Source organism: Megalobrama amblycephala, linkage group LG17, assembly GCF_018812025.1.
Source record: "Megalobrama amblycephala isolate DHTTF-2021 linkage group LG17, ASM1881202v1, whole genome shotgun sequence".
Classification (NCBI taxonomy): Eukaryota; Metazoa; Chordata; class Actinopteri; order Cypriniformes; family Xenocyprididae; genus Megalobrama; species Megalobrama amblycephala.
This window is the reverse complement of record NC_063060.1, coordinates 1,725,217-1,737,575: the sequence shown is the minus strand read 5'-3', so window position 1 is coordinate 1,737,575 and position 12,359 is coordinate 1,725,217. Positions and strand designations below refer to the sequence as shown.

The 12,359-nt window shown below is 34.7% G+C and overlaps 1 protein-coding gene across 2 annotated transcripts; it reads right to left on the bottom strand.

The window, feature by feature from the left end:
- Positions 1–939: 939 nt before the first annotated feature.
- On the bottom strand, positions 940–12,280 carry armc6 (armadillo repeat containing 6). Of its 2 annotated transcripts, none has more exons than XM_048164054.1 (8): positions 12,129–12,280; positions 11,554–11,688; positions 9,735–9,820; positions 9,060–9,627; positions 4,639–4,784; positions 4,388–4,519; positions 3,480–3,617; positions 940–1,784 (listed from the first exon to the last, which is right to left on the bottom strand). In XM_048164054.1, exons 2-8 carry the CDS (start codon positions 11,672–11,674, stop codon positions 1,572–1,574), a joined length of 1,404 nt encoding a protein of 467 aa, XP_048020011.1. In that variant the 5' UTR covers positions 11,675–11,688; positions 12,129–12,280; the 3' UTR covers positions 940–1,571. The 2 variants fall into 2 exon arrangements, with proteins under 2 accessions (XP_048020011.1, XP_048020010.1); XM_048164053.1 differs by lacking the exon at positions 12,129–12,280 and adding an exon at positions 12,059–12,078.
- Between the last annotated feature and the right edge of the window lie 79 nt (positions 12,281–12,359).

Sequence of the window (12,359 nt, the reverse complement as noted above, 5' to 3'; positions counted from 1 at the left end):
ATGGTGCCATATAATTACTATGGTAATCTGATCAGTACCATGGTATACATCAAATATCAAACATCTTATATCAGATCAGACATACCATAATTGTGGCACTATATTTATTTTATTTATATGCACTGATAAAACAGTATTCGTTTGCAGAAAAGTGTTAGAAGCTTGTTGTATATTTTTGTAATTTGTATTACTTAAAAAAAAACATTTTATATATATATATATATATATATATATATATATATATATATATACACATATATATAAAAAAATTATATATATATATACATATATGTGTATATATATAATTATAAATATATATATATATATATATATATATATATACACACACACACACACACATAATTTTTTATTTATTTATTTTAGTACATAAAGTTAAACACTGAAAATGTGATTTTTTTCCAACTAGCTAAAATAAAAAATTTTAATATTTTAATTATAAAATATTTATTTTATTTATAATATATTATTTTGATGTTTATTTTATTTCAAGTTTATGTATATATACATATGTAATTATAAACATATATATATATATATATATATATATATATACATTTTATATATATATATATATATATATATATATAAATAGTTATTTTTTATTTATTTATTTTAGTATATAAAGTTAAACAATGAAAATGAGAATTTTCCAACTAGCTGAAATAAAAGTTTATAAAATATTAATTTTATTTATAATATATTATTTTGATGTTTATTTTATTTCGAGTAACAATTTTATGGTTTTAGTTAACTATAATAACCCTTTTACAAAGTACTCCCCAAAAAACAAAATAAACAAATTAATAAAGACTATCAAAACAGCATAAATTTACAGAAAGAAAGGAATTATTGTTTTTACAATAAAACTGCAAACTGTTTTCAGAAAAGGGAATTAAATTGAAAGATTTTGAAGGCTTCTTATAATACATACTGGATTACGATATTCATTTATTATGATTTTACAGCTGCAACTATAACTAATGTATTTTAATATACATTTACAATGGTACATTTTGTACCCTGGCCAGTGCAAAACTCATATAAACATGGCAATGTGACTCCAGAGCTGCTTGATTTAATCAAACACAAACGGTTCCAGTACAGAGCAGGTTTAAACACAGAATCAACACTTACAACTGAGATGTCATGTTGTGCATGAAAGGGTACAAAAAAAAAGCATCAAAAGCACTGCGGTGAACGCTCATATAGGATACAGCGCTGGATGATGGTCCTTACATTAAATATACTAAGGGTTAAATGCAATCCAGCAATGCACTTCTGAATTTAGTGAACATCAGCTCAAATGAATCCAGAACAAGCACAGTGGTTAAAAACATTGTACAAACTATAAATATCTGCAATAACCTGTTTAGACTAAAAAACACACATATCTACACTGTAACTTGTAATGCATCTTATTCACGTGGTCTGATGTCAGATGCACTTCAGTTCTACTGGAAGGATGTTTGATCACATACGTATGACCTCCACAGTTAGGACATGTTGTCACATGATTTAATCGTGATTGTTAGCAGACATTAGGCAACAGTTCAGTGACTCAGGCTTCCTTTCTTCCCTGTCCAGAGTTCTCGTAGCTCCACCTGGCAGCCGAGGTCTCTCAGCGCGGCTCGACCCACGTCATCACAGTCCCTGTGAGCCGTCAGAGCCTGCGAGATCAGCGCCTCCGCTCCCATCTCCAGAATGGGCTGAGTGAAGTCACGTGAGCGCGCCACCAGGTTCCTCAGCAGCATGCAGGACTGTTTCTGAAGCAACAGGAGACACGGCATTAATCAACACGGAACAGAATTTCAGAAAACAATACAAACTGATGGCTGGATTCCAGGAGCAACAGGAAAGACAGTTTTTTGTGTTTTAAGAAAAAGAAAACAAAAGGGAACAGAAGTAAAACCTGCCAGAAAGGCTTAATCACAGTATTTCTAAAGAAGTAATAATTATTAATAATTTAAAAAAGTAATAATAAAAAAAAAAAAAAAAATATATATATATATATATATATATATATATATATATATATATATATATATATATATATATATATATATATATACACACACACACACACATTATATATAAAACAGAAATTGTTATGAATAAAATAGGATTTATTCTAGTGCTGTCAAATCGATTAATCGCATCTAACAAAAGTTTGTGTGTGCATTATATATAATATATATGTGTGTTTTATATATGTGTGTGTGTGTGTTTAATACTAAAAATAATTTATTTCAACTATAATTTTACATGATGTACTAAAATAACTAAAATTGAACTAAAAATTTATAAAACTATTTAGACTATATATTTAAACTATTTATATTTTTTAAAAAATATAATAACGACTAATACAAAATTACTAAAATGTTTACAATTCAATTAAATAAATACATTTAATAAATTAATTAATTAAATTAATTAATTAGTTTTTAATAAATTAATTAATTAATTAAAACTAATTAAAATAATTATTAAAATTAAAAAAATAAATAAATATTAAAATAATTAAAACAAAAAATATAAAACTATATATAAACTAATATATTATTATATTATATTATATTATATTATATTATATTATATTGTATTGTATTATATTATAAAATGCAAACGGTTTGAAAACACTAGTTTATTTAAATCACTATGAGCCAGTGTTATTTTAGTATTATTGAGATACTATAATAGTTTAGTAATATTCTGAATTAGGTTTTTATATGTATTTAAATTATTTGATTAAATTGATTTATTAATACATTACTTTGTTCAACTATTTTTGTTAACATTTTAGTAATTTTGTTTTGAGTTTTAGTTATTTTTTAAATATATATATAGCTTAAATATATATAGTCAACATAGTTTTATTAATTTTTATTTCAGTTTTAGTTTTTTTTAGTACATCATGTTAAACAATGAAAATTATGCCTTGGTAATTGAAATACAGTTGAAATAAATAATTTTTAGTATTTCATTTAAGTTAAAGTTAGTTTTTATTTCCATTAACAAAAGTATTTTTTATGGTTTTAGATTACTATAATAACCCTGTTACAAAGTTTTCCCCAAAAGGGAAATTAAAATCAAATAGGACTATCAAAACACAGCATATTTACAGAAAGAAAATACATTTTTTGGATGAAAAAGGAAGAAAATTAATGGTTAAAAGCAAAAGGAGATGTATTTTCACCTATTTTCACCTATTCCGCAACTAAAATGCTAAAAACTTTCACTTGTACTGTTTCAACACCAAGTCAAAGACTTTAGATACACAGAGATGGTGCAATCAGGTTACTATTAATGGGAGAAAGTGCAACACGCAATATGGCGGAATAAGTCCCACCTTCTAAATAAAAGAGCCAATGAGTTTTGCATGAGCTTTGAATGCAATGCAAGACTCTTTGGATAAAAGCACCTGCTAAATGCATGAAAGAGAAATCAGGCAGCTTTACCTGCACATTAACTTCAGCCGGGTGGTTCTTCATGGCCTGTAGAGCCGCCAGCGCTCCACCACACTCCATGATGACCTTACAGTTGTTGGGTTTGCGGAGAGCAAGGACACACAGCGCCGCACATCCCTGCTCACACACCTGAACCAGCAGCAGGACAAACAGAGAGAAAGACTGAGAAATGAACTGAGTTTATGAGGAGCTTCAGAATTTAAGAATTAGCTTGTTTCAAATAACAAGTGATTTTTGAGCTTGATTTGCCTACCCAACACGGTCACACAGAGGGACTTTATTAATGCAACATGAAACAAAAACCATTGCATTATTAATTTTTTAATCATAAATGCTTCTTGAGAAGCAAATCAGCACATTAGAATGATTTCTGAAGGATCATGTGACACTTAAGAGTGGAGTAATGATGCTGAAAATTCAGCTTTGATCACTGGATAGAAATTACATTTTACAGTGTGTTTACATAGAAAACAGTTATTTTAAATTGTAATAATATTTCACTATTTTTACAGTATTTTTGATCAAATAAACACAGCCTTTGTGAGCAAAAGAGACTTCTTTCATAAACAAAACAAAAAAATCATAATGAACTTCTGAAAGGAAATGTGAATGTATTGATTAGTCTCAACTTCCATAACAAAGCAACCAGATTTGAGGGTAAAATTTACTGGTAATTAGCAGAATTGAATTATATAATTGATCTTCTTTATGAGGCATTTTAAATACTGAACATTATTAATTATTATTATCATTATCTAATGTTTCTGGAAATAGCCCATGTATTGAGTGTATGAATCTTACTATAAATAATTCAATGTACTATTCCAAAATGCACTTCAATTAGAGTTTAAAAGGCATTTTGGACAATAATTAAATAATAATCCTGACATGGGACACACCTGTGCATTGGACATGTGACGGTTCATGGCCATGATGATAAATTCCCCCCCGCCTGCATTAACGACGGCATCTTTGACGTCATCATTTCCTGCGATAGCCTTCAATGCGCTGAGCACCTGCTTCACGAGCTCCTGGAAAACCATTTCATAAGCCAACAGATGATCACAACAACAAGCCATTCAAACTCTTTCTGTTCATAGGAAACACATGCTGAAACTCTCATTGACAAAATGAAGATCCAGACGCTCACCTGACAATCTAGATTGTCAGCCAGGAGTGTGATCATGAAGTTCAGGCCTCCGAGGTCCACGATGTCCTGACAGAACTCGTTTCTCACGGCCAGACGGGACAGAGTGGCACAGAGTTCACTGAGCACTGAGGCGTTTCCTGAGTGAGCTGAGAGCAGCAGAAATAAACATCAAAAGTTATGAGCATATGAATATTTGATTTCACCACTAGGTGGCGCTGTTTCAACTTCTCAGGCCCCTTCAGGGCATCGTGCTAATGACCCATGCAGAGTTTCTTAATGATTCGCTAATGCATTCAAAAAATAAAGCATTTTGCTACAAAATGCAAGATGGCCAATGCCAAAAATGACCGATATGATAATCAGCAGATCAATATATTAGAATGATTTCTGAAGGATCATGTGACACTGAAGACTGAAGTAATGATGCAAAAAAATTCAGCTTTGATCATAGGATAAAAATATAGCTGCAAGCAGCCATTAAGGAGCCAAGCACAAAGAAAATCAAGCAAGAAGTAAAATCATCAGTGAAATATAGCATTTAATTTCACATTTTATTGTAGTTGGGGCATAATTTAATATTTAGTTCAGTCATAGCGCCACCAACAGGCGCAATCCCACCACTTTTTTGATGTGTCCTCAGAGTGTGCCCATAAATAAGTGTTAAATATCTCATTGCCATTTACTATCAAAGTTGTGGTTTTTCGGCTATAACATACAGCCAACGACCTATTCCTACGGTGGTTTCGTCTCGATCAGACTAACGTTTTCGAAGATATATCTAAAATGTTGTTTTAACGCTAAATCGCAATGTTGCACAAAGCATGTTACATTGTTGGACTCGGCAAGAATTCAGGACTCTAAGGAGACTCCCATGAAAATAAGTCAACACATCAAAAGGTATGAGCATATGAATATTTGATTTCACCACTAGGTGGCACTGTCTTGAGACTTCTCAGGTCCCTTCAGGGCATCGTGCTGATGACCCGTACCGAGTTTCGTAATGATACGCTAATGCATAAAAAAAAAAATGTAAAATGGCTGACGCACAAAATGGCCGATATGGTTAAATATTTAGATATCATTCAACTTGGCATGCTGCCCTGAATCTTACAAGACCAAAAGAGTTATTTTTTGCTATCTCCGGACCAGTTGGTGGCGCTGTGCCTAAACACAGCATCTAACCTCAGGTCATGCTTGTGATGACATGTCCCAAGTTTGGTCAGAATATGCTAAAGCATTGCAGAGATATAGCCTAGCGTCCAACTTGGCATGCTCTTCTTCTAATTTGTTTGTGTGTTATTCGAAAATAGTTGGAATTATCATAAAGCTTTTGATCGCTTTTTGCCAGCATAGTCTGAAGATGATCTGATTTGATTTTCATGAAAATTGGAGCAACCGTCTAGGAGGAGTTTGAAAAAGTTTTTTTGGCGGGAAAATTTGGCGGGAAAAGCTTCAAAATGTCATCATAGGGTGCAATCGAATCATATTGAGCCAAGGAATTTTGATTCCATCCCTTATGATTCAAAAGTTATGAGCATATGAATACTTGATTTCACCACTAGGTGGCGCTGTCTTGAAACTTCTCAGGCTCCTTCAGGGCATCATGCTCATGACCCATACCAAGCATTCAAAAAATACAGCATTTTGCTGCAAAATGACCAACGCCCAAAATGGCCGATATGGTAAAATTGGATATCATTCAACTCTGCATACTGCCCTGAATCTAACAAGACCAGTTTTATCATTTTTGCCCAAACCATTCAGAAGTTATAAGCAAAAATGGCCATTTTTGCTATCTTTAGACCAGTAGGTGGCGCTGTATGTAGCCTCAGGTCATGCTTGTGATGACATGTACCAAGTTTGGTCAGAATATGCTAAAGCGTTGGCATGCTTAAGCATTATTTGAGAATAGTTGGGTTTATCAAAAAGCTTTTGATTGGTTTTTGTCAGCATAGTCTGAAGATGATCTGATCTGACTTTCATGAAAACTGGAGCAACTGTCTAGGAGGAGTTCGAAAAAAAAAATTTTTTTGGCGGGAAAGGTTTCATGACGGAAAATGACGTCATATAGGGTGCAAGCGAATCGTATTGAGCTAAGGAATTTTGTTTCTAACCCTTATGATTCAAAGTAAACATGAGTGAAACTTTGGCCAAGTGGTGGCGATAGAGAGTTTGATCTCATTGAGACACCAAATTTGCTGTAGTTAAAGGTACAATATGTAATATTTTCTGTCCGCTAGAGGTCGCTAGAGGCCTATTCAAAACAAAGGCGTAACTTGATGACACCAAGTTTGATCTTCACCTCAACGGACGGTGCAAAAGAATAGAGATTGGAGTCGGGAAGAAATCATGTTCATGGATGCGATTATTAACGTTACTGTAGTGTGAAGCAGAGCAGGAGCGAGTGTTGTGGAGCTGAACGAGGAGCTGGAGCGATTGCGCAACACACGCCTCACGAGCAGCGGGACTTTTATTATGTCACAGTCGCCGGCACCGCTTCTGCTTTTCCGGTCATGAGTATTCGGTAACGCAGCTCTGTTTATCATATTAGATACATTTGAGAGTGTTGAAAATGATGTTATAATGTTACTCTGTGCGTTCGCTCGGCGGCTGCTGTGAGACACTGTTACACACTGCAGTAAGATAGATCGATTTTACAATATCATATTAAATGCTGGATGGCTTGTGTTGATAAATGGCATGCAATTAATTATAAAGCGTATTGTATGATGGAGAAAATGCTGTATTACTGTTACTAAAAATAAAGCTGCATCTGATTATGCTATGTTAGCTACTTGACAAAATAGTGTTTTTCTCTGAGGCATGGTAAAGCATGGTAACGTTACTCGCAAAAAATCAAGTAAATTAGAATTAAACAATAAGACTAAATGTGTTGAGCTATATAACAATAATTCGTTTTCTGTTTATAAATATTAGGGGTGTAACGATACGCTCAGGTCACGATACGATACGTATCTCGATACGGAGTTCACGATACGATACGTATCACGATATTTTGAACAAAATGAAACTGAAATTCAAACAAGATTTATTAAAAAAACATGAACAAATTTCAATAATTTTCCTTGTTGTACATACAAGATCACATTTCAATAAAATAAATAAATATAAAATTTTAATAAAAACCTTCTGTATTCAAATTAACAGCTGAATAGGGCTGTCTGTCACTGAAAAAAAATGTTAAATTTAACATGAACTTAGAATTATGAATAGGGGCCGTTCACATATCGCGTCTAAAAACGCGTGGAAGGCGCGGCCGCACCGCTTCTCCTTCTTTCCAAAGCGCTTGCGCTCCCGTGGCGTCGGTCGTTGCTATGCAACCATGAACTGAGCTCTCCAAGAGGATCAGGATGTTTCTGCTAAGGATAAATGATTTCTAGCCCTTGCATTAGTTTTACTACGAGATATATTGATGGAGATAAGATATAAAAACCACCATGTACAGCTATGATCAGCTGTTCGGCTGAGCTTTTGATGTTTTGTTACGGAAAGGCCATAGCTGATCGGTTGATTCTTGTCACACGACCTGCGGTGCGCTTGCGGCATTCTGAGAAGTTGAGAATTGCATGCGCGTCGCGACCGCGTTGATCCCATTATGAGCGCGCTTGCCGCGCGGCTACATTTGAAAATAATAACTGACTTGCACGCGGAAAAGACGCAATATGTGAACGGCCCCACAGAACTTCTTAAAGCAAAGCATCGCAAGCGTCTTTTGCTTTTCTGTGAGCACAGCTGTTGCTGTGCACTGCGGTGAAAGAAAGCCACGACTTTTCTCACGCGACCATGCAAGAGACTGACATGAGAAACGTTTAAACCTGCTTGCAAGATTCAATGTGTGCCCGAAACACTTACTGAACTAGAGAGCTGATTGAGACACACCATCTACGATAAATCGTTACACCCCTAATACTTATAGTAATTTAAAAATGTGGTAGCATTGGATCTGGACAGGAAGGATAACTCTGGGAGTTGGAAGGGGTGTGTCGCGATTCTGCCTTCTCACATCGCGATACAGGTTCGTGGACCTGCGTATCGCGATTTCGGTTTCATATCGCATATCGTTACAGCCCTAATAAATATATCAAACAGTTGTTGCCTTGACTATTAAAATATGTACATTTTAAAGCGTCTTTGGTGTTTCCATGGTTTCTACAAAATAAAACCGGAAACCGAGGGTAACGCGGGTATGACGTAATTGACAGGCGACTCCTCACACGTCCCGGAGCTTTGGTTAAAATTGCAATTTTCTCATGATTTACAAATAGTTGCAAACATTTGGGATATTGTAAGTACTCGAGTGAACAAAATATATAACACTGGCCTAGTGGTTTTTGGATATTTTACTGCACAAATATTACATATTGCACCTTTAATCCATGCCTAGTGACAACTTCACTCACCTTTAGCAGCTTCAACAATAACTTTCAGTCCGTTCTGCTCTACCACGATCATCCTGGCATGTTCATGAGCCTGTCCAAAGGGAACACGCACGTCATCATCAAAGGTCATGATCCTCAGCGCGACACAGGCCTCCTTCACGACCTCGGGAAGTTCAATGTGGCGCGTGATGCTCCCGGTGAGCAGCGGCAGCACGCCCGCCTTCACCAAACCCTGCCGGTTGTTCTCGTGTTTCAGAGAGAAGTGCCGTACGACACGGATACACAAGCAGGTGAGAGCGGGATCCGTCTGGTGCGCAGTTAAAGCGCTGATCAAAAACTCTCGACCTTCCACATCCAGGAGATCGGGCTGGCCGTCTGTTAGCGCCGAGAGGGCGGCGAGAGCAACCGAAAGGGCTTCCTTCTCGTCACCGGCTCTCTGGCAGCAAGCGAGAATCGTGGGATACGCCTCCTTTTGAGCCGCCAGGTATCGTTGTGCGAAGCCGAGAGAGCACTGCTGGGTGAAGACTCTCAGATCCTCCAGGACAGATGCGGACGATGACGCCACTGCATTTCTGAGAGACTCTAAAGCCTGAAAATATGCCATCGGTTAAATAGAAAACAAGCAATTCTCTGTGGAAGTGAGGAGGTAGGGAGGTTAGTTTAGCAACGAAACATCTCATATGAAGATAGATTTACCTGAAGAACCTCATGAGGTTGATCCTCCGAGTTTTCTTCAGAACAAACTTTGGGCACTGCTTTAACAATGAAGCTGAGATCCACACCTGAGAGTATTAATCAAATCACTTCAGTCACATCATGTATCATATGTACATGCATTTGTATCATATCACATATCTACAAAACAATGTAATAGTTTGAAGGTCCCAATTTTTTGTTTAAAACAATTTTTTTAATCTTGGGGGCTCGTCCGGGATATTCCCAAGAATATTATTGTTCTTGGGAATAATATAAGTATTATTAACATTTTAAATCACCTTTTTGTGGTTCACTTGAATAGTCATGACATGCATACAGTAAATTTTTAAAAGTATAAATATTCCATGTAGTCTCTCAATTAATATGAGCTTGTTAAATAGCATAATAATGATAAAATAACTAGGTAAATGTTATATATAACTAGTTTTAAATGGAGTTCAGCATGTCACACTGCAGTATGTGTCTGTACAGTACTGGTCAATAAATTTTTATGTTTTTGAAACATGCTCTTCAACGCTGCATTTATTTGATACAGAAAAAAACAGCAATATTATTGCAATTTAAAATAATGTTTTTTTGTTTTAATATACTTTAAAATATAATTTATTTCTGTGATGCAAAGCCATTACTCCAGTCTTCAGAGACACATGAATAGAAATATTTTCTTTACTGTCACTTTTTATCAATTTAACGCATCCTTGCTGAATAAAAGTATTAATTTCATTCAAAAAAAAATTACAGACCTCAAACATTTGAGCGGTAGTGTATATTGTTACAAAATATTTCTATTTTAAATAAATGCTGCTTTTATTCATCAAAGAATCCTGAGAAAAGTATCACAAGTTATATAAAAAAAAAAATATTAAGCAGCACAACAGTTTGATAATAAATCATCATATCAGAATATATTTCTGAAGGATCATGTGACACTGAAGACTGGAGTAATGATGCTGAAAATTCACAGGAATAAATTATATTTGTTAAAGTATTTTAAAATAGAAAACCGTAATTTTAAATTGTAATAATATTTCACAATATCACAGTGTTTTTCTCTATTTTTAATCAAATAAATGCAGGCTTGATGAGCATAAGCAATATATAAATAATATTATATATATATATATATATATATATATATATATATATATATATATATATATATATATTATTTATATATATATATATATATATATATATATATATATATATATATATATATATAAATAATGTAAACAAACTTTTATGTTAGATGCGATTAATCTATTTGACAGCGCTTATATATATTTATGTGTGTCTGTATATATTGCTCGGCACGAAAAAGTCGGTTTGAATTTAATTGGCAAATGCTTAAGAGTCTATAATTGGATCATTACTACAGTGACTATTATGTTTCTAGCATGTTATATGTTCTTTAAACCCTAACTGATGGAGTGTGTAGCTTTTCATTTCCTAAACAACCATGTAGGACGACGCATCATGGACATATTCCAGGATGAATGTTAAGATTCATCAGGCTCAGATTGTGAAAGAATGGCTGGGAGAATCATTTTCACACATGAATTGGCACCTTAAATTCACTGAAAGTCTTTGGGATGTGCTGGAGGAGACTTTACAGAGTGCTTGACTCTTGCATTACACAAAAATTGATGGAAATAAATGCTCTTTCCATCAAGAGATGCATCAATTTTTGGTCAATGCAAGAGGTGAGCACTCTGTAAAGTCTCCTCCAGCACATCCCAAAGACTTTCAGTGAATTTAAGGTGCCGATTCCTGTGTGAAAGTGATTGTGTGTACTCACCCTGAGATTCAAACTGCTCGATGGCCTCTTTCAAAGCTTCGCTGCCCTCCATGTCAAACTCCTCAATGTTTTCTTTAACCACAGCATCAAAGGTCTCCTGTGTTATCCTGCGTTTCGCCATGACTGCAGCAGATGCTATAAATAAAAGAGATGCAGTTTCAGTGCTTCTGTTTGTCTTTATATAAGCTTGGCTGACAACCAATGTATTCAAAAGGAAGAGGTTCGTGAGTGTTTATCTGGCTTTCAGTTTTGGGCGTGAAACTAAGTCAGGATACACTATCAATAAGCATCATTGTGTTATCATTGTATTTTTAAGCATGCACCATGATAATACCATGGCATTCAATAAAGTACCTTCGAGAAAAATGAAAATACCATAGTACTGTGTTATTACAATCTGATAACATCACTGAATCATTATACCGACACGGTTCAATGCAATCAATCGTGACTAACACAAAAACATTGTTTATTAACGTAAATCACTCGCTGTATGTTATATTACCTAAGAGTGACATTCATTCGCAGCCAAAGCGATTTAAAACAAAACTGATAATAATAATGCTGAAACTCACCAACACCCAGCCTGGACCCTTATGATAAAAGCCTCCCTGGAGAAACAGTAGGCAGTACGCAAACAGAGTAAGCTTAGAATAGCAACTGAACGCAACGGAATATAACTGGCGCAAACTCTTCGAGAATCACAGAGAATTACGACAGAGCGCTACGTTGCGTTTCCTTTAATGTGGCTCGGGTGAGATTTGTGAGAGAAATGAGTTCCGCCTCATGTTATACTGACAAACAAA

Excerpts from the sequence above, each read along its gene's own strand:
- armc6 (XM_048164053.1), bottom strand. Across the intron at positions 3,618-4,387 it reads GTCACATGTCCAATGCACAG|GTGTGTGAGCAGGGATGTGC; the intron begins GTGTGTCCCATG and ends CTGCTGGTTCAG. Across the intron at positions 1,785-3,479 it reads CGGCTGAAGTTAATGTGCAG|AAACAGTCCTGCATGCTGCT; the intron begins GTAAAGCTGCCT and ends CTGTTGCTTCAG.